Source organism: Oxyura jamaicensis, chromosome 21 (assembly GCF_011077185.1).
Source record: "Oxyura jamaicensis isolate SHBP4307 breed ruddy duck chromosome 21, BPBGC_Ojam_1.0, whole genome shotgun sequence".
Taxonomy (NCBI): domain Eukaryota; kingdom Metazoa; phylum Chordata; class Aves; order Anseriformes; family Anatidae; genus Oxyura; species Oxyura jamaicensis.
Window position 1 is genome coordinate 6968069 of NC_048913.1, and position 20798 is coordinate 6988866.

A 20798-nucleotide genomic window follows, 5' to 3' on the forward strand; every position below is an offset into this window, starting at 1 on the left:
TTGCGATGTTTGTTTGTTTGTTTGTTTGTTTTTCTTTTTTACCTAGGTGCAATATAATTTGCTGACTCCACCCATTGGCTGGGTGAGTGGGTCCCAGGACAATAGCAGACGAACTTCTGTCCCGCTCTATCATGGTTTTAAGGAGGTGGAAGAAAACTGGTCTAAACACTGTTCATCAGGTAAGAAGGAAAATGAAGGATTTTTTTTGTTCTAAGATTTGCTTTTACAAATAAATGAGAGCCTTTCCTGTGCCCCGGCCAGGGTACCTTTTCCTGCTTTTGATGGGCATAGTTAAAACAGACAAAGAAGCATGTAATTATGCTTCAACAGTTTTATTAAACAAAATTATGATTGTCTAGGAATATGTTACAAAGTGATTAAAAATGAAGACGATAACACAGTACTGCCAAACTAAATCTCTCACTGTGAACTTTATTTTCCTTTATTTTCTGTACTCTCCTTCCAGACACAGTTCCACAGCCCAGATTCTACTGCATCCTATCTTTAGAAGCTTCTGAAGATGACCTGAACCGCCTAGATAGCATGGTACGTGGGATTTCTGTAAGCCTTCAGAGGGCAGTGTTGACTTGACAAGTGCCAGGGAAAAGAGAAGGAAAAACCTGATGAAGCAGCTAGAGCAGAATTTTTTTTCCAAATGGAGAAACATCTAAGAGAACGATTATTAGAGTTGCTTTCCCATCAGTTTGTTCCAAGTTAGTTTTTCCTGGGTTTTGTTTCCTCAATAAATTTGTTGTCATTGAAGTTACAGGCTTGCATAATGCATGCTGCATCAGAACCAGTGCATTGGTACCCTGCCTGGTACCTGGCAGTTAACTTCCTGAAGTTACTTTTGCATAGTTCTGGTCTGTGGGTATTCTAAATTAGAGAAAACCTTGACTCTGTATAAATGCAGATGCAAAGCAATGATCCTGACTTGTCATCTCTTGCAGGTTTGTGAGGTCCTTTTCTCTAGGACTATGAAGTACGATGAGCTTTACACAGCCCTGACTTCACTACTTGCAGCTGGGTCACAGTTTGATACACTCAGGAGGAAGGAGAACAAAAATGTCACTGCACTGGTAAGACTGCATGTGTTGCTGCAATGTTGCCTGAACTGAGGAATAACAGGTTTTCAGATTTGCTGTTTAAAACAGGTGTTCAGCCCAAGTATTCTGGGTAGTGGTTGAGGTAATCAAGAGCTTGAAAATCCTATGTGTAATGGTAGTACTTTTAGTGATGGAACATCTCTCATGGGTTTTTAGTTCATGTTCATGAATTACTGTTCCTCCCTGGTAACTCCAGGAGGTCTGGCGAGGATATGATGAGACAGAAAATTTTTATATGATCTTTTTCTTTTCTTACTCCTCTTTGTTGCATGCTTCAATGCAAAATATGGAATGGAGTATGGATTTGATTTGGCACATCTACAGGAGTGTAGAGTCCCTGATGGGATAATTTCAGTGTAATGATTGCAACTGCGATCTGCCATTACTAATTAGTCCAACGATACTTTTGTTTAGGAAGCCTGTGCACTTCAGTACTACTTCTTGATACTGTGGCGAATTCTAGGGATTTTGCCTCCATCCAAAAACTACATGAATCAGTTGGCTACAAACACGCCAGAAATGAGTGAATGTGATATTTTACACACGTTGCGCTGGTCTTCTCGTCTTCGAATCCCATCTTATGTCACATGGATCAAGGTATGGCCTCATCGTTATTGTGGTATTCTATAATGTTGTTGATAGTAAGAAGTCAGTCTCTTGTTCTTCCATGCTTACTGCGTGTGGGCTTTGTTGTGCAGGCATGGTGGTGAGAAACTGGAACTTCTGTCTGCATTTTCTGAAGGATTCTAGCCTAGTAGATGGCAGAGTGTCTTGATTACAGAGCACTTCTAAAAGGTGATACGTTTTTTTTTGTTTTGGCATCCATAGGATCACCTTACCAAGCAGGGCATGAAAGCTGACCATGCTGCTTCTCTCATTGAATTGGCCTCCAGCAAGTGCAGCTCAGTGAAATATGATGTAGAAATAGCAGAAGAATACTTTGCTCGTCAGGTAAGCTGGTGCGAGTGCAAATGTGGACATGGAGCATCTATTTTCGTGGAACGATTTGCACTTACAATTCCATTGCTTTGTATTTTAAGATATCTTCTTTCTGTGGCATTGACTGCACAACAATTCTCCAGCTGCATGAAGTTCCCAGTTTACAGTCCATTTACACCCTTGATGCTGCAATTTCCAAGATCCAGGTTTCTCTAGATGAGCACTTTTCCAAGTTAGCTGCAGAAACTGATCCCCAGAAGTCTTCAGAGATAACCAAGAACCTCCTGCCTGCTACGCTACAGCTTATTGACACCTATGCTACATTTACCAGGTACAACCTTAGCATCTCCAACAGAAATACAAGTTTCTTATGTGCATGGGGCTTTTCATTTTATTTGTTGTTTTTGTAGAGAGGTGGCTTGTTTAATTGTCTGGCCTAATTAGTCTAACTTAAGTCCTTTAGAGTGTCCAATGTTTTTAAAAGAAGAAAAAGAGAAGCTTCACAAGCTATAACATGGAGTTCTTATTTCTAAGTAGCCTTCTTGTCTGATCTTCCCCAACTTTCTTGCAAGTTTGCAAAAATAGTTTTTCTCTGAAGATGAAACCTCTTCTTACCACTTTCTAGGATACTGCTGCTTAAGGTTATTTCACTGACATGTTACTGAGACTGTCAGAGAGACCATCAAGGCTTTGTGTGTGTGTGTCTGTGCGTTAATTCTTAGATTAGGAGTTTGAAGTCTTCTAAACTCTCATTAGCCCCTATGTAGAAGAAAGCAAAAGTAAATCAGCTTTTTTCTTTTGAGCAGATACTTTTCCTGGTAAGCAGCTTAGAGGAGATAAAAGCCCAAAACACTTAGTGGTATCACATGAAGTATGGGGTAGAACTTCAGAAGTTTGCTTTATGTGTCACCGTATTGACACATTTAGTTAAGAAATACAGAACTGCTTCCTGAAACGAATCCTTTCCCTCATGAATGCAGATCTTACTTGCTACGTAGCCTCTCTGAAGAGGGCTCCAGTGAGAACAAACCTTCTGAAGAGAAGCTACGAGGTTATGCTGCTGTCCTGGCCATTGCATCCAGCCGTTGCAAGTCTAATACCCTAGGTGAGTGTCTTGGATAGTTCAAATTTCCTTCTGTGTGTGACTGGAGCTTTCTACAATGCTGCCAACATTCAGTTTCAGAGCTGTATGCTGGCTAATGCATTCTTTTTCCTTCACCACCTTGTTCAGATCAGCATATTAACCTGCCAGCAGCAGACTGGGAAGTCTTTTTCTTTTTAGTGCTGTAGAAGCTGAAAAAGAGGAGCAAGCCTTGAAAAGTAATCTGTGGGCTTCTCTGGCTTGTTAAAATGGTTTTTATAACCGGGTTGGTGCTCCAGTGGAATGGCATGACATAGTATGGCATACTGTGAAATGTTGATATTTTGAAGACTGCTGTGAACTGGTATTTTTGCCATGTTGCCTGTTGTTTTCATAAGGTGAAAGTAACTGGAAAGCTGATGCAAACTTCAGGGATAATTTTGGCTTGTAGAAAAGCATGAAAGTAGCCCTCAGCGGAGTTACAGCTCAAACGTAGCTACGATTTCTCGTACTTAAATCATGTTCTAGTTTTAAACAGTGTTGGAAAAGCATTCTCTTTCTTCAGTAGGACCCATCACTGACTTATGATTCTGTATTGATTGCAGGTCCAACGCTTGTTCAGAACTTGCCATCAGCTGTGCAGACTTTATGTGAAACGTGGAACAACATTCATACCAATGAGTTTCCAAATATTGGCTCATGGGTGAGTCCAGCCTTGCAGATTGATCTGACATAATCTCAGCTATGCAAATTGCAGGGAATGGTGGGTGGTTTGTCTTTGTGCTAAACAATTCTGATGTTTTTGTGTATGTATCTGTCTCAATCCTTAGCGCAATGCCTTCGCGAATGACACGATCCCTGCAGAAAGCTACATCAGTGCAGTTCAGGCTGCCCACCTTGGTACTCTCTGCAGCCAAAGTCTACCTCTTGCAGCTTCCCTAAAGCACACCCTTCTCTCTCTGGTCAGACTTACAGGGGATCTCATTGTGTAAGTGATGTTATTCATAATACATTCTTGCTGTATAGGTCTGTCTGCTGTTCGGAATGTCTGTCTTCATCAGACTGTTTGGTTGGAACACTTACTGAATTGGATATGTATTTTGAACTAAGCCTTAAGCTAAGTTACATTCCGTGTACAGTTCTAAATGAATGAAAAATTGCCTTTCTCTCTTGATGGGGTATCTCTAAAACGTAGGCTCCCTGGTAGAAACGTTTATCGCTTTTGTTGAAGGAGGAACCTTGAAGAAACTGGGGTATAAGCTGAGGCAATATGGATCTAATTTGATTGTGTTTTGTTATCGTTCAGTTGTGCAAACTTTTCAAATCATAAGAACGCAGTGAAGTGAAAGAATTATTTTTTTTCCTAGGGATTTAACACAAAGATGGTCTCAAAATAGTTGTCAACACTGCAGACAGATCCAAAAACCCTAATATAAGCAATAATGTGACTGTTTAGGAGAGTGCTGTAGGTGTATGTATACATGCAAAAATAACATGAAGGTTTTTCCAAATGAGAACCATATTTCAGAGGGGAAAATAGCTGTACCCACTGCATTTATCCCTGCTTCCTGAAAAGAATTTTTGTCACAGCTTCCATCCAGACTTACAGTTACTGGTGTGACTTACGATTTACCCAGTAAAGATGTTTCTGTGTTTTATCATATAGATAATTAAATTTTCTTTTCTTTTCAAGCTGGTCAGATGATTTGAACCCACCACAAGTGATTCATTCCCTGTTGCCCCTCCTTTTGGAGACCAGCACAGAGAGTGTGGCAGAAATAAGCAGCAACTCCCTAGAAAGGATCTTGGGTCCTGCAGAATCAGATGAATTCCTGGCACGTGTTTATGAGAAATTGATCACAGGATGCTATAACATACTGGCGCATCACTCTGATCCAAACAGGTAATGGACTGTGTGGTTTGTTGTTTCCTGAGCAGCATAACAGAAAGGCAAAAAATCAGTTTTTTTTTGTTTGTTTTTAATCTGTTGAAGACTATTATACTTGTCAACTGAGAATGTAAGACACTTCATTCACTTCACCAGAATTTTCAGTGTTGCAGTTTAGGCAGCGTGGATTTTAATCATCTCTTCTAACTCTGGATAGATCATATATATTTAAGGAGAGCTTTTTTATTTAAGCAAATAGAAAATTATTTAAATACAAGCACAAAATCATAGTCAGAGATGCTGACCTGTCCTGCTTTATATTCCTTTGCCTCTATTCTTGTTGATAAGGATGGCTGGTCCCTGCTTTGTCATAGCGAACTAGCCCGATTTATGTTTCCTACCCCTTACTTGCTGTGTATATAGAGAGAATAAGCTTGATGTGCAGATGTTGATTCTACCCGTCTGAAACATAAAATGATTAGACGTGTTGATACTGCATCTTTTTAACACTCATTCTCTCCGGATGGAAGGTATTCAGAAGATCTGGTAGAGGATGTAAAAGTAATTGGATTTTACCTGCAGTATGTGTTGTGGAGTGGGGATGAGCGCAGTAGAGAACAGGTGCAGTAACACTAAAAGAGACTTAAAGTGTAAAAAGAGCAGCAGTTCATGGGAATTTGTACTATGAGGTGTTTGAAAGGCCTATATTATTCTAGGTTTCTAACTGTGTAATTTGCCTACAGTGTGTGCCACGTTTTTTCTGATCATTTGTTACATTTCTTGGACTTAATGTGATGTTTGTTAATCAATTGTTTTTCTCCTCTCTCTTGTACGGAGAGCTTCTTTTAGCTGGTGGAAGGTTTGTTAGAATTGTTTTAGCAAAATGGATCACATATTGTCTCGGAATTATTGAAATTGTGCTTATATATTCTTGTTTCAATGTGCCTTTTGATCTTCAGTGGCCTGGATGAGTCCATCTTGGAGGAATGCTTGCAGCATCTAGAGAAACAGCTGGAGAGTAGCCAAGCCCGAAAAGCCATGGAGGAATTCTTTTCAGAAAGGTAGAGTTATCTTGAAAGTTATAGGCCAAGCACTTTCTCTTCCGTTTTCTCTTAGCTTGTCACCGTTGACTCGTTAGGGATGTTAATACCTTTGTACAGCACGATGCAGACTGCATAGGGATAGTATATTCTTCAAGCAATGCAGGAATTTGGAAAGACTTCATGTGGGAGAGGACCTAGATCTTTGTTATGCCAAGTAAAATATTCAGCAAATCCTTGTAGTGATCAGCGATGGGGGATCCTGTGAGAGGAAAGGCATTGGAAGGAGATTTTTGAGAGATCATGGAATCATAGAATGGCCTGGGTTGGAAGGGACCTCAAAGATCATCTGGTTCCAACCCCATTGCCGTAGGCAGGGATGCCACCCACTGGATCAGGTTGCTCAGGGCCTCATCTAACCTGGTATTGAACATCTCCAGGGATGAGGCATCCACAACCACTCTGGGCAACCTGTGCCAGTGCTTCACCACCATCCGAGTGAAAAATTTCCTCCTAGCCTCTGATCTAAATCTCCTCTTTTTTAGTTTAAAACCATTCCCCCTTGTCTTGTCAATATCTGACTGAACGAAGAGTTGTTCTCCATCTTTTTTATAAGCCCCCTTCAAGTACTGAAAAGTTGCTGTGAGGAGCCTCCTCTTCTGTAGGCTGAACAGCCCCAGCTTTCTCAGCCTGTCTTTGTAGGAGAGGTGCTCCAGCCCCTTTCATCTCTGTGGCCATCATCTGGACCCGCTCTAACAGCTCCACATCCTTCTTGTGCTGGGGGCTCCAGACCTGGACGCAGGACTCCAAGTGGGGCCTCGCAAGGGCAGAGTAGAGGGGCCCTCCCTCGACCTGCTGGCCACTCCTCTTTTAATTGCAGTCCAGGATGCAGTCGGCCTCTAAGATGGTACCAGCAGATGCTGGGCTGCAAGATGGTACAGTTCAACTTGCAAAACCCCAGGCTTTCTCAGGCATTGGCCTGGCTTAGAATTACGAAGACTAATTATGATGGAAAACATAACAGCAATGCTGTGAAAAGATAGTAGGGGCAAACTGGAGGGAAGTTTTATCCTATTAGAAGAAAGCTGTTGGCTTGTTCAGCGGTTCAAAACTGAAGCTGTCTGGTGGCTGGTTGTTTTACTTTGTTTAACACTGAAGGGAAAATGAGGCAAGAAAGTATTGCATCTTGATTTGGAAACAAATACAGACCATTCTATGACTTCACGTGGGGAGCATGACGGTATGTTATTCAGCAGCTCTTGAGATTTGCAGGATTTAATTTGAGCTAAGAGTTGGCTGTTTTTCTGAAAGCAATTTCTGTGGCTTGGCTGCTGAGCAGTGTTAGGACAGGCAGTTACCAATCTTAAATGTGAGGATAAATATAATGAAATTCAAGTGGAAAAAAAAAGTGGAATGGGTGATCTTTTACAAAGCTGACTTACTTTCTCCGTCATACAGTGGAGAACTGGTCCAGATCATGATGGCAACAGCCAATGAAAACCTCTCAGCAAAGTTTTGCAACAGGGTACTGAAATTCTTCACCAAACTCTTCCAGCTAAGTAAGTGATTGTGTTGAATTTCCCTGTTATGCCTTTGTCCGCTTACTGCTGTTCCTGTATTAGAGAGACTGCAATAGGAAAATGCGTGAAAGAAGAGCTCTAAAAGGAGGTGGAATGACATCTTCGTGCATAATAGTTCCCCATGATTTCTGTGTGTTGCTCATTCTTCTCTCACTTCCTCTCTTAAGCTGCGCGTGTTTATTTGGCCATTTTTTCTTTCAATATTGGTAACGACTAACTTTACCATTAGAGAGAGATTAACATGATTTAAGTCTGAGGAGAAGGTGGTAGGTGAGCATTTTGTGCTCCTGTTCTGTAACGCCTGTCAGGAAATAAGTACTGCATCCAGAAGAAATGACATCTGCTTGTTAGAGCTGATTACTTTTCATAAGTAGGAGAGAAGACAGGTGCTTTGCAGTCGGGTCCCAGTTCCAAGGAAACATTCTATGTGACTGGGATCAGTTACAAAGGGAAAGCCATCTTCAGACATGTTGTCACTCACTCCTAATTTTCTCCATCAGCTGAGAAGAGTCCTAACCCCAGCCTGTTGCGACTCTGTGGCTCCTTGGCTCAGCTGGCTTGCGTGGAGCCTGTGCGTCTCCAGGCCTGGTTAACCAGGATGACCATGTCCCCACCCAAAGATTCAGATCAACTGGACATTGTTCAAGAGAACAGGCAACTGCTGCAACTCTTGACAACTTACATTGTTCGGGAAAACAGGTGAAGTACACCTTTGTCATTGCTTTTTTGCACTGTTCCTTTGTTTTACTCTCTCGATGTGCAAATTAATTGAGTTGCTGATGGCTTCCTGTTGTCAGCTTTCAAATAAAATGGTGGAGGAATGGCTGCTTCCCACGAAGGGGTTGCTGTGTCAATGCTCTTGCAATGTAGGCCTTAGCTGTACTTCCAGTGGGTGATGTGCAGCGTCTGAAACTTTCTTCTTTTTGATTAGCCAAGTTGGAGAAGGCGTGTGCACTGTTCTGCTGAGTACTCTCATACCAATGGCAACGGAAATGTTGGCCAATGGTGACGGCACAGGCTTTCCTGAACTGATGGTTGTGATGGCAACTTTGGCCAGTGCAGGACAAGGCGCGGGACACCTCCAGCTTCATGGTGCTGCTGTTGATTGGCTAGGCAGATGGTAAGAACAAATGGTTTACTGCAGTTCATTCATTTGCATCAATTAAACTGACCTTTCTGATCATTTGTGTGAAGAAGTGCACGTTTACTGATACACACTTGCTTTGTAATTTATTATTTGTTTTTTCGGATACAGTGTGTCTGAGATGGTGGGTGGGACATGGACTAGCCTAAGAACAACCATGTGATTTCTTTGTCTTTTCCACTCTTGTTGGTTTAAGTAATTACTGCATTGATACATTTCTTGTTGCTGATCTTGAGCAAGCTAAATGCTTGGAGCTGTTGGTGGGAACGGAGTTTATACTTCCCAAAGACTGTTAGTAGCAATGATCTTCTCTGCTGTTTTGTGTTACAGCAAGAAATACCTGTCTCAAAAGAATGTGGTAGAAAAAATGAATGCCAACGTCATGCAGGGAAAGGTAAGACACATGGCTGTTGTTTAATTGGTAGGAGTAAATCTTAGGCAGCAGCTGTATCAGCTGGCTTGTTTTGATTGCAGTGAGAATTTGAAAACAAAATGGTCAGGAATGTGTGTTATATTTCCTGCCTTATAGTAGCTATAGTGGGATTTAAGTGTTGCCTCATTTTCATTTGTCTTTACTTCATAGCATGTGACTATCCTGGAGTGTACATGCCATATCGTTTCCTACCTGGCTGATGTCACTAATGCGCTGAGCCAGACCAGTGGCCAAGGACCAAGTCATCTTTCTGTTGATGGCGAAGAACGGGCAATTGAGGTGGATTCAGACTGGGTGGAAGAGTTGGCAGTGGAGGAGGAGGACTCTCAAGCCGAAGATTCGGTAGGTGATAGTCACAACAGTTCATACAGCAAATGAGATGAGGATTTATGTTGCATCTTCCAGATCAGAATTGCTTGTTATAGATTGAGGGGTTTTTGTTTATTCCTAGTGTGAGACTGACTGAAGAACCCTAGTCTCAAATCTGGAAGAGAAAATCTGTTGTTTGTGTTTAGATATGACTATGTGATGTCAAAAACAAACAAACAAAAAAACAGTTAAAAGGTGTTTATAGAAAATGGAGGAAGAAATGCAATGAGATGGGTTTGTTCCAGCCTATTTGTTGTTCAGTTACTAGCTTTTGTATTAGCACACACCTTAGATTAGGCTTTTAAGTACTGTTGGGTGAAAAGAAAGCTGTTAACTCATTTTTGAAATTTTGTCATCCCAAAGTATTACCTTGTCACTGTTTTCTGTTTCTCGATTCACTCTTTCTAGTTACTATAGAATGTCACCATCTCCTCTTTCTGTGTGCTTTGATACCAGTTGCCTTACTTTAGCTAGGTGGTGCTAAAATTCACTGTTCTTAAAATGCACATGTAACGTATGAGGAATGTATTCTGTACCATGAGCCTTTACTGAAGCTGTGCAGTTCTAAGACCTTACTAAAATGTCTTTCTTAATAGGATGAAGATTCTCTTTGTAATAAACTCTGTACCTTCACCATTACACAGAAGGAATTCATGAATCAACATTGGTAAGAATCTCTCCAAACTCATGGACAGAATTTCACCCTGATATTTCTGACCATTGAGGAGAAAACAATGCAGTCTGTAGAGTCTTCCTGAAGCACTGTATTTAATAACTCATCTGACTGACTTTGTGCAGGTATCACTGTCACACTTGCAAGATGGTTGATGGGGTTGGCGTTTGCACAGTTTGCGCTAAAGTTTGTCACAAGGATCATGAGATCTCTTACGCCAAATACGGATCATTCTTCTGTGACTGTGGAGCAAAGGAAGATGGTAGTTGCCTGGTAAAGTGTCTTGATGTCAAAATTCAAGTTGTGATGTCAAATTTCAAGCTGTGATTTCCTGTGGTATTTTGAGTCTTTTGCAGAGGTTTATGTTCTGCAGTACGTTTTGTCATGATAAGAGTACTAAGATCTGCAGGCTCTGGCTTTACAATGAAGCCTCCTAATTTACAGTTTGTCTGGTGATTTATTTTTTTGCACCAAATAACTAAAGTGCATTGGCAAATCTGTGTCCTAGTGGCTGCTGTGATTCCACCTACTGTTAGAGCATTTACAAGCTAGCTTAAGCTACGCAGCTGTCAGATACTACTTTTCCCATGTTTTCCCCTAACAACAAAGTCATTTTATATCAAATGTGAAAGCTTTTCATATACTTGGGTGTTTTTATTTCTTGAAAAATGCATTTTAAGAGAATTGAATTCTCTTTCTTTGAAATTGCATGAATCTTGTTGCCATTGAAATCTATATTCATTTTGTAAGTGATGAATTTGAGTCTGGTTGGAGCTTTTAGCATTTGTGTCATCTGCAGGCTTTGGTGAAGAGAACCCCCAGCAGTGGTATGAGCTCAACCATGAAGGAATCTGCCTTCCAGAGCGAGCCTAGAGTGCCTGAGAGCGTCATTCGACATGCAAGCACCTCTCCTGCAGAGAAAGCCAAGGTCACCATCAGTGAGGGGAAGGGCCCTGATGAAGAAAAACCCAAGAAGAGCAGCCTGTGTAGAAATGTTGAGGGCTGTCGAGAGGAATTGCAGTCCCAGGTATAATTACCAACTAGCTATTAAAAGTTACATGGTTTATGCTGAGGATCTCAGGCAGACTGTGTTGGTTATCAGTCACGGTACTTGATCTTTGGGGTCTTCTTTATGACAGTAGGGATCACAGAGGTGGCTTCATGTTTTGAAAACTGGTTGAAATGCAGATCATCTGAGGACCCAGCAGGAGCATCTTGAGCCTCACTTGCGATATTTGTTTCTTGTAGGCCAACTTCTCCTTTGCTCCTTTGGTGCTGGAGATGTTGAATTTCTTAATGGATGCCATTCAGATAAACTTCCAGCAAGCCTCAGCTATGGGGAGCAGCAGTCGTGCCCAGCAGGCTCTCAATGAGCTGCATACATTGGACAAGTCAGTAGAAATGACAGATCAGCTGATGGTATGATACTAGAGGGGCTGTTATTATCAGTAATTGGATTATGGGTAGATTTTAAGCAGAACAAGTCAGTGATGTGCTTTTTTATGCTTTGTCTGTTACTAAATGGCTCAGGTCCCAACTCTTGGTTCCCAAGAAGGTGCATTTGAGAATGTCCGTATGAACTACAGTGGTGATCAGGGCCAGACGATCCGGCAGCTGATCAGCGCTCACGTGCTAAGACGGGTGGCGATGTGTGTGCTGTCATCCCCACATGGACGTCGGCAGCACCTGGCTGTGAGTCACGAAAAGGGCAAGGTGAGTTCTTCAATTCTGTAAGGACTCTCCGACTGTGGGGGTGTGAAGGAAAATGAAATAGCCTTAAAACACTGAACAACAAACTGTCATTTGGGCCACCTGTCCTCAAATCTGGGTCTTCTGTCAAATATTTTATGGCTTAGAATAACCTCTGATTTTTCAGAGAAAAGATTTTTTGCAGCAGAAGTGGTGAAAACAGTAAGGACACAGTCATAGAGCCGAAATGGAAATGACGTTTTCTCCCAAATTCTGAGGTTGGGTAACCTAAGCTCATTTTGTTTTGCAGATTACAGTCCTTCAGCTCTCAGCTCTGCTGAAACAGGCAGACTCCAGCAAAAGAAAATTGACACTCACGCGCCTTGCTTCTGCCCCTGTCCCTTTTACTGTGCTGAGTCTAACTGGAAATCCCTGCAAGGAGGACTACTTAGCTGTGTGTGGACTGAAAGTAAGTGTCTCACTAACCCTTCTCGAGGCCCTTGGAAACCTCATCTCAAAACCATGTGTAGTTTTTTCTTTTAAGGAGCTAGCTCAGAGCCAGGTCCGAAGATCTGTCACTAATTCTAGCTCATGGATCACTTCTTTGTTAGATATGTGAAGTAAAAGAAATGGTACAGGTATGAATAATGCAGTAAATGGGACAGTGCCTCAAAATAATACTTCATAGTGTTTTTAGGTCAAACTTACTTAAAGACAGCAGTCAAGAGTGCCTTAGTGTGTAACAACGAGTATTTTGTAGCAAAGACCCTTTTTTGGGTATTCTCCCAAATTCGGATTCAGCTTTCATAGTGTAGAATCCATAAATTTGTTCTTTATCTAAGAAACATCTGGACTAGACTTTTTTTTTCTTACTGACTTCAGTGTCACTCATATTAAGTGCAGGAATTTTAAATTCTTACTATATGAATCATTACTGAAGCTGAGATGAATGCCAGCTTTCAACTCCGTTCTTGGCTTGATAGGTATACAAGTATTTTGTCCTAATATTTGACCTAATCTAATCCTTTTTTTTTTCATTACTCCAGGACTGCCACGTGTTAACATTCAGCAGCTCTGGGTCAGTCTCTGACCATTTGGTACTTCATCCCCAACTAGCTACGGGAAATTTCATCATTAAAGCTGTGTGGCTGCCAGGATCTCAAACAGAGCTTGCTATTGTGACTGCAGACTTTGTGAAGGTATGTTTGGCCGTAAGCTACTGGTGACTTGTGGTTGTCTTCTTTCAGGCATTAGATTCTGGGTCTCCTGAATTGTATGTAGAAGATGATGATACTCTTAGAAATAAATTAGAGGTGTAAATTTGTGGTGTTTGGCTAATGGAAGAAAAGGCAGAACCAAAGAACTCAGGAAAAAAGAAAAGAACTATATTCCATAATATAGCCATTTAGGCATTCCCTCTCTCAACTTTTATCCATTTGAACTGAGGGGGGGGGGGGGAAGAAGACTGTTTAATATCCTATCAGTTAACTCTTTTCTTGATTGCTCCCCACAGATTTATGATCTCTCCGTGGATGCCTTAAGCCCAACGTTCTATTTCCTCCTACCCAGTTCCAAAATCAGGGACGTCACTTTCCTCTTCAATGAGGAGGGCAAAAACATCATAGTGATCATGTCCTCTGCTGGGTACATCTATACGCAGCTCATGGAAGAGGCAAGCAGTGCTCAGCATGGACCGTTCTACGTCACCAATGTGCTTGAAGTTAATCATGAGGACCTAAAGGTACTGGTGACTTCTCTTTCTTGTAGTATAGCAAAAGTGTCTTTCTCTCTTTTATTAGTCTTGCAGTTGAAGGCAGAAGGTTGTTTTTTTTTTTGAAGTTCCCTCATCTAGATCAATGAGCTTGGCATTCCTCTAGGAGAAATACCCTTGCAGTGAAAGGGAGTGGGGGTAAAAATGAACCCCCTTCATCCTTTCATCTAGGAAATGGAGCATGTTTTTTCCGTGGCTGGCTGTGAAGTTATTCCCAGCAGGATATCTCAGCAGAGAGATGCCTTTACAGCAGTGCTGTTCTCTGCCTGAGGCTCTCCAGAGGTGCAGTAACCAGAATGGGTAAAGTTACTGACCGTTGCTGAAGCTGCAGAGATGGAGTGAGCCTTTGTATCTGGTCCATAGCTGGTCTATAGCAGCTCTGTAGTCTTGGGACATGCTGTGCATACAGGTGATTTTTAAAATCCATCCACATTTTACTCAGTGCTTTTCCCCCAGCCTGCTCCGAAACAGGGAAATAGATGAGAAGAAAGCCCGCAGGAAAGCTCTTTTTATGAGCTGGGAACACGGGAAGCGCTCTATGTGAGATTGTCATACAACATTCAAGCACACAGATGTGGTAGCTGAGGGCTCTTAACTGCAGCCTACGGATATGCAATCTCAGTATCCCATTCAAAAGCCTTTGAAGTATCTGATGGTTGAGTTCATCACGGAATTTAGCTTAGAAAATTGTCATCGTGGGCTGTTCTCTCTCAGTGGTGGGGAGAGGGCTTTTGGAATAATATGATCAGTTGAGAAACTTAAAAGCCTGACTGCTTGAGAGTGTTTTGGAGGATGCATATTTATCTTAAATCTTGTTTTTTGCTCTCCGATCCTACAGGACAGTAATGGCCAGGTAGCCGGAGGTGGTGTGTCAGTGTATTACTCCCATGTCCTACAGATGTTGTTCTTCAGCTATTGCCAAGGCAAATCCTTTGCAGCCACCATCAGCCGGGCCAATCTGGAAGTGCAGCGGCTATTCCCAATTAACATAAAGAGGTGAGACTCGGGTGCAAGGCTCCCCTGAGGTTTTCCTATCTGGTAATAAATAGTAATAAATATTACTAATTGACTACCCAGTTCCAAATGGCCAAAGCCTGGGGTGGAGTTCCTCTTTTTGAATGACTTGTTAATTTGCGTGTTGCTCCTGGCCTAGTATCAGAATGGTTTGAAACCAGAACTGACTCTTTCAGCAGCGGGATGCGTATGCATCTCTTCCCACTAGGATTTCACAGCAGAAAGGTGGCTTCAGAGCAGCCCTGCTGCACTGTGTGGAGCTGCGACTCGTGCAGCAGCTGGAACCGATGGGATTACCCTCCCTTGTGGAGACTGCAAAGCAGGAAGCCTTTGTTTCCTTTCGGCACCAGTGCTGCAGTGGACCTTGTGCATTGTGCACATACCAAGGCTTATTTTCAGGCTCCCTCGCAGGAAACCAATCTCTTATGAATGTGGCAAGAAAAAAGACGTTCTGTCATCTGCTCTAATAACCTGAGCTGGGCTTTAAAAAGATAGCTGAAAGCCATTTTTAAATTACATTCTTGGTGTTGGGTATAAAATATTACTAGGTAAGTGTCTTACCTTGAGTTTTTAGGGCTTCCTTGAGAGATCTGGGCCATGTATGGGGATGCTTGTGCCTTTTGCCCACTTTGACACTTTGTCTCAGATTTCTCACCTATAGACTGGGTACCTATGTTCCTAGTTGATCAGTGATTTGAATTCCTACTGTGGAAAAAGCTTTAACTGATTTAATGGTGGTGGATTTTTGTGTGTTTTCACTTGTTGCTTCTTAAATCAGTGTCATTTTGCCCTTCATCTCTTGTAGTTCAAATGGTGGCAGTAAGACTTCACCGGCACTGTGTCAGTGGTCTGAAGTCATGAACCACCCTGGCTTGGTGTGCTGTGTTCAGCAAACCACAGGTGTCCCACTGGTGGTGATGGTGAAGCCAGATACCTTTCTTATCCAGGAGATTAAAACCTTGCCAGCCAAAGCAAAGGTCTGTTGTAGTTCCCTTTATTTTTGGTCCTTCAAATGTAGTCTCTTCTTGTTCCAATAACAAGATCTCTAGCCTTTGCAGACTTCTTAATGCAAAGAACAGCAGTTGTCAGGTCCCTTCCTTGACTTGCATTGCCTACTTTTGCAGATTCAGGACATGGTGGCCATCCGACACACAGCCTGCAATGAACAGCAGAGGACGACTATGATCCTCCTGTGCGAAGATGGCAGCTTGAGGATCTACATGGCCAATGTAGAGAATACCTCCTACTGGCTGCAGCCCTCTCTCCAGCCTAGCAGTGTCATCAGCATCATGAAGCCAGTTCGCAAGCGCAAGGCAGCTGCAATTAGTAAGGGACTTCTCATGTATCTCATGTAAGCTAGCAGTGGCAAATACAGATGTGAAGATTGATTGGCAGCGTGTAGATACTTAAGACATTCACATCTGACAATTAGCATTTAACCTCAGGGCTGGCCTAAGTATTGGCTAAAGTATGGGTAAAACCTTCCCATTGATGTCTGTAACAATACATAGCTATCTGGCTAGCACAGGCATTTCCAAAGAAGGCAAGTTCATTTCACTGTTGTTTTATCATAGCTTTGCCTCTTAAGAATGTTTCTTGCCAAAAGCATCCATCTTATCTCTTGTAGCAACTCGCACATCCAGCCAAGTGAACTTCCCTATCGACTTCTTTGAACACAACCAGCAGCTCACCGATGTGGAGTTTGGAGGCAATGACCTGTTGCAGGTTTACAATGCTCAGCAGATAAAGCACCGTCTCAATTCCACTGGCATGTACGTGGCCAACACAAAGGTAAATGGGGAAATTCAGGCATTCTTTTGGACTTCCGGGTGACGTTATTGTCTAGACTGATAGCATGCCTTTGTGATTTGTCTTCTGCAGCCTGGGGGTTTCACCATTGAAGTTACGAACAATAACAGTACGATGGTGATGACAGGCATGCGGATCCAGATTGGCACACAAGCAATAGAGAGAGCGCCCTCGTACTTGGAGATATTTGGCCGCACCATGCAGCTGAATATGACCAGGGCTCGTTGGTTTGACTTCCCTTTCACTCGCGAGGAAGCCTTGCAAGCAGACAAAAAATTAACCATCTTCAGTAAGTCATTGTTAATGGTTTGCTTGGACTGCCGGTTGGTTTAGCTCAGGCATGTTGAAGCTACTTGGCTTCAGCTCAGAGCAGGGAGGGTTTCCACAAGCCGTTCATTTGACCTGACCTCAGAAGCAGTTTGAGAGGCAGATCCTGCACACCTAACAGCTGTTCCTTTAGGGCCCAGTTTCTTGCTGCAGCAGATGAACACACAGTAGCTCAGCTCAAGAATTTTGGGTGGAGGTAATAGAGAAGGGAAGTGGCCTTGAAAAGGAGATGAAACTGTCAGGATGGGTGTATACTGACACAGCACAAGTGCTGTCCTTGCCTTACGAGGCTATGCATGGTTTTTATTCAAAAGAAAAAAAAAATGTTAGTCTTTAAAAAATTTCTTTCATCACCACAGTTGGGGCTTCTGTGGATCCGGCTGGAGTCACGATGATGGATTCCATAAAAATTTATGGCAAAACCAAAGAGCAGTTTGGATGGCCTGATGAGCCCCCTGAGGATTTCCCATCTGCTTCAGTGAGCAATGTTTGTCCCCCAAACCTAAATCAAGGGAATGGTACTGGAGACACGGAGTCAACTACCCCTGCTGCTGCCAGTGGGACTGTCCTGGAGAGGTATCGCTGCAGTCTTTCTTTAATTTCTCCTTGAAAATGGATAGCTGCTCTAGGAGGCACCTAGGTACCTTCGTGTGCCTTTCAAAACTAGGAGAACTTAAGGAGTTAGTGCGCTGTTCTCACTGCTGTATAAAACAGCAGCAGAAAAGTGAATGATTATCTCCTACGGAGAACTTTGTGCTCCCTCTTGGTTTATCTGGTGGATTAGAGGGATAGATCTGTGCGCGTGCTTTGTATGCTCAGTTCACTTGTTACAGGAGTCTTGACGAGCTAAAAGATCTCTGCTTTCTTGGTGCTTTTTCTCATTTCAAGTTAACCCTCTTTCATTCTCTGGAACTCGCAGAGTTTAGGCCTCTCTGACATTCAGTTCATTTTGAGGAGGGCTTTGCGTGTGACCTTGGTTTAGATGTGTGGTTCCTAACAGGTTAGAAATAGAGCCCACATATTACAGGCTTAACTACTGAGGTGGAGAAAAAACTACTGTGGTGGAGAAAGTGTTGTTTCCCCCTTCCATATCCATACTGAGGGTCAGAGCACAAGGGTGAGTTGGGGAGATATTTACAGAAGAAAGGGAACTTTTTGTATATCCATCCCGTTTTCTTTCTCTGAGCTCATACAGCCTGTGCCATCAGGGCTGTAGAAAGACTGGCAAGTTAGCAAGGACAGGGGGCAACAGGTCATAGAAGAACTAGCGCTGCTGAAAAATGAGTGTTCTAAGGCACATGCTGCTTGACTCTGAGTAAATCATGGTTGATTGTCTTGCTGAAACTCTCACGTAAAGGTTCAGAGCTTGAAGTAGTGGATACATCCAATTGAAGGACCTATCTGGACCTATTTTTTCCTGCCCATAATTTCTCTTTTCTTCCCTTCTCTGCTGCGACATCTCCACAAGATGTCTCTCTATGCACAGACATGCCTCCTGTTTTTCGGAAGCAGTGGAATTAAATCCTAAGAACTTGGAACCAAAAGGAATTATTCTTCTTATTTTTACTTACATGTTACAGAACGCGGTGAGGTTACCTTATAAAGGGCCTCTTGAGTAGGAACAACTAATGGCAGGCAAGAGGCAGCTTTCCTTTCAGAAGCTCAGTGTCTGTACTTCAAATTTAACCTTCGGTTGTGCTTTAAGCAATGTGCTTGGCTTCTCTGTGCTAGGTGGCCTGGATCTCCTTTATTTGTTGTGCTATTAGGCAAGTGTCTGCTGCCCACATAGGAAGAGCCATGCTTAGATTTACTGTATATATCGCTCTCCCAGCTTCATGATTTCCCTATTTAATTTGCCTTTTGCTTAGGATGTGTTCTAGGGAGTTTTTTCCGTGAGCTTTACACATTTTTTTTTTCTTTTTCCTTTTTCTTTGCTCCCCCAAAGTTCTGAAACTGAGTCCCTAACCACCCTGGACCGGTTAGTATGCCATCCTTTTCTCTGCACGAATGAGTGTGTGTCAGAGAGGCAGACACATGATGTGGCTTTTGTTGACTGTTTTTTTGTTTTCCAAGTGACATTTGCTTCTTTACATTCTGGTCATTGCATGGCAGATGATTTAGCGAAATGTAAAGACGAGGCGGTTTGCAGATTTTTTCTGTATACAGCATAACTGTTGCTTGTTTGACAGACTCCTCTTTTCGCTTTGTCCCTCCTTACGTCTTTTTCTCCCACTTATATTTCCCTGCTAGCTTGGGTGACAGAGGGTAGGGGATTTCAGCGTTATTTATCACCACCAGACCAGAGAATTGTTGTTTCTTCTATCTCATATCCACTCCTACACTGTTATTTCTCCCCTCAATGCTGTCTCTTCCCTCCCTGTTCCTGTATTCTTGCACTGCTCGTTCTGGTGTGCCAGAGGGCGTTTCAGGTAGTCCTACAGCAAGAAGTGAAGTGGTGCTGCAAAGGAGAGGCAGCACTTTGCTGCAAGCTGTAAATAAGGTTCTCAGCTGGGGCAAGTACTTTACCAGCCTGCCTCGTTGCTGTCAAAACGTTGCATCCATCTCTCGCTTGGGTCATACCTGGTGCTCAGAGTTAATTTTCCTCTGGAGTACTTTGCGCTGAAACTCCACATTGGAAAGAGCAACCTGTGTGAAAATAGCAAGCGAGTAGAATCTTGCTCCCTCAGAAAAGTCGGTTACGCTTTTTCCCATGTGTCATACCAACCCTTGATCTGCAGTCATATGTACGTACGTCTGTGGGCCATGGTGAATTGGTACTGTCAAGACAATCCAAGTTATCCCTGCTGCAGGCTGTGTAAGGAAGTGTTTTATCCTCTTTGGTAGAGAAAAGCCCCTGTCTTTCAGCTGTGGATTATTAAAGCAGTCCTAAGTTTGTCTGTGAGCGTGAGCCAGGTTTAACTCTGGTCTGTAACACAATGAAATGATATGCATGGTGCCTGTGGCAGGTTTTATCATGCTTTGATTTTGTACTTGGCATTCGTTAGCTGTCTCTGAGCTACTCATGACTGTAGCCTGCATAAAGCAAAGTGCTAAGGCGAGAGAAGGGTTGCTGTACTCAAGCCTGCTTTCCTTTCTCCCTTCAGGCTAGTAGTGAGTTCTTTAGAAGCGCTGGAAAGCTGCTTTGCTGTAGGACCAGTCAACGAGAAGGCAAGTAACTTTCTGAATACATTCTTGAGCTTTCAGAGATGGGGGAGGAGGGGCAAGATCATCAGCACCTCCTGCAGCCCTGGGGGCCTGATACGGAAGAGAGCCGCATCCATTTTGCTCAGAGCACTGATCTGAAAGTTGACTTAGCGAAAAGCTTTGAAACTAGTTTAGAATGACAATTGGCATTTGCATTTATTGCTGGTGGGGTTTTTGTGCTGTAGAGTGACCTCGTTTGCAAGAACATCAGGGTAGAAGCCTATAAATCTCAAAGGGACTTTTCTTGTTTAGGCATGGGAAATGTTCCTTAAATGTCAAAGAATAAATTGAGGGGTTATCAAAACTGTAAGAAGGTAGAAATGCATGCTCAGTGCGCAAGGAGGGGAGGGAGCCTGCAGAGAAATTGGACTCATGCATCACCTTAACGGTTAGTGAGCTGAAGAATGTTTTCTTTTGTCTGTTCTTGGGAACAGGAGAAGAATAAGGTGGCTGCTCAGGAACTGGCTACTATGCTCCTGTCCATGCCAGCTCCTTCCAGCGTCCAGCAGCAAACCAAGAGTCTCTTGGCTAGCTTGCACACCAGTCGCTCAGCATACCATAACCACAAGGTAAAATGGTGCAAAGATTTCAGCAACTACAGTAATTTGCTAGTTCATGTTTGAGGTGCAGCCTGCCTGGAAGAAAGCACTTTTTCCATGCAGTGTAAACCTGGTGGCTAACTTTCCTTTAGCTCCTGTTGCCTGCCTTGCTGGTGTTGTGTTTTATCGAAG

At 42.7% G+C, this 20798-nt stretch overlaps 1 protein-coding gene across 5 annotated transcripts in view; it reads left to right on the forward strand.

Moving 5' to 3' along the window:
• Nucleotides 1-20798, forward strand: part of UBR4 (ubiquitin protein ligase E3 component n-recognin 4) — a 76272-nt gene that overhangs the window by 14068 nt on the left and 41406 nt on the right. For 3 of the 5 annotated variants that reach the window (XM_035344550.1, XM_035344551.1, XM_035344552.1), the window contains exons 20-52: nt 47-179; nt 467-546; nt 951-1079; nt 1521-1703; nt 1935-2057; nt 2147-2376; nt 3026-3150; nt 3732-3829; nt 3957-4114; nt 4820-5029; nt 5974-6075; nt 7513-7613; nt 8135-8333; nt 8566-8754; nt 9109-9172; nt 9362-9553; nt 10177-10247; nt 10379-10526; nt 11053-11280; nt 11502-11672; nt 11784-11966; nt 12253-12411; nt 12989-13141; nt 13456-13683; nt 14552-14709; nt 15533-15704; nt 15852-16053; nt 16355-16518; nt 16609-16825; nt 17223-17439; nt 18809-18841; nt 19968-20031; nt 20502-20636. In XM_035344550.1, coding sequence (XP_035200441.1) covers nt 47-179; nt 467-546; nt 951-1079; nt 1521-1703; nt 1935-2057; nt 2147-2376; nt 3026-3150; nt 3732-3829; nt 3957-4114; nt 4820-5029; nt 5974-6075; nt 7513-7613; nt 8135-8333; nt 8566-8754; nt 9109-9172; nt 9362-9553; nt 10177-10247; nt 10379-10526; nt 11053-11280; nt 11502-11672; nt 11784-11966; nt 12253-12411; nt 12989-13141; nt 13456-13683; nt 14552-14709; nt 15533-15704; nt 15852-16053; nt 16355-16518; nt 16609-16825; nt 17223-17439; nt 18809-18841; nt 19968-20031; nt 20502-20636 — 5019 coding nt within the window. The remainder of the gene's footprint in view (nt 1-46; nt 180-466; nt 547-950; nt 1080-1520; nt 1704-1934; nt 2058-2146; nt 2377-3025; nt 3151-3731; nt 3830-3956; nt 4115-4819; nt 5030-5973; nt 6076-7512; nt 7614-8134; nt 8334-8565; nt 8755-9108; nt 9173-9361; nt 9554-10176; nt 10248-10378; nt 10527-11052; nt 11281-11501; nt 11673-11783; nt 11967-12252; nt 12412-12988; nt 13142-13455; nt 13684-14551; nt 14710-15532; nt 15705-15851; nt 16054-16354; nt 16519-16608; nt 16826-17222; nt 17440-18808; nt 18842-19967; nt 20032-20501; nt 20637-20798) is intronic. The other 2 variants (XM_035344553.1, XM_035344554.1) reach the window with 1 other exon arrangement.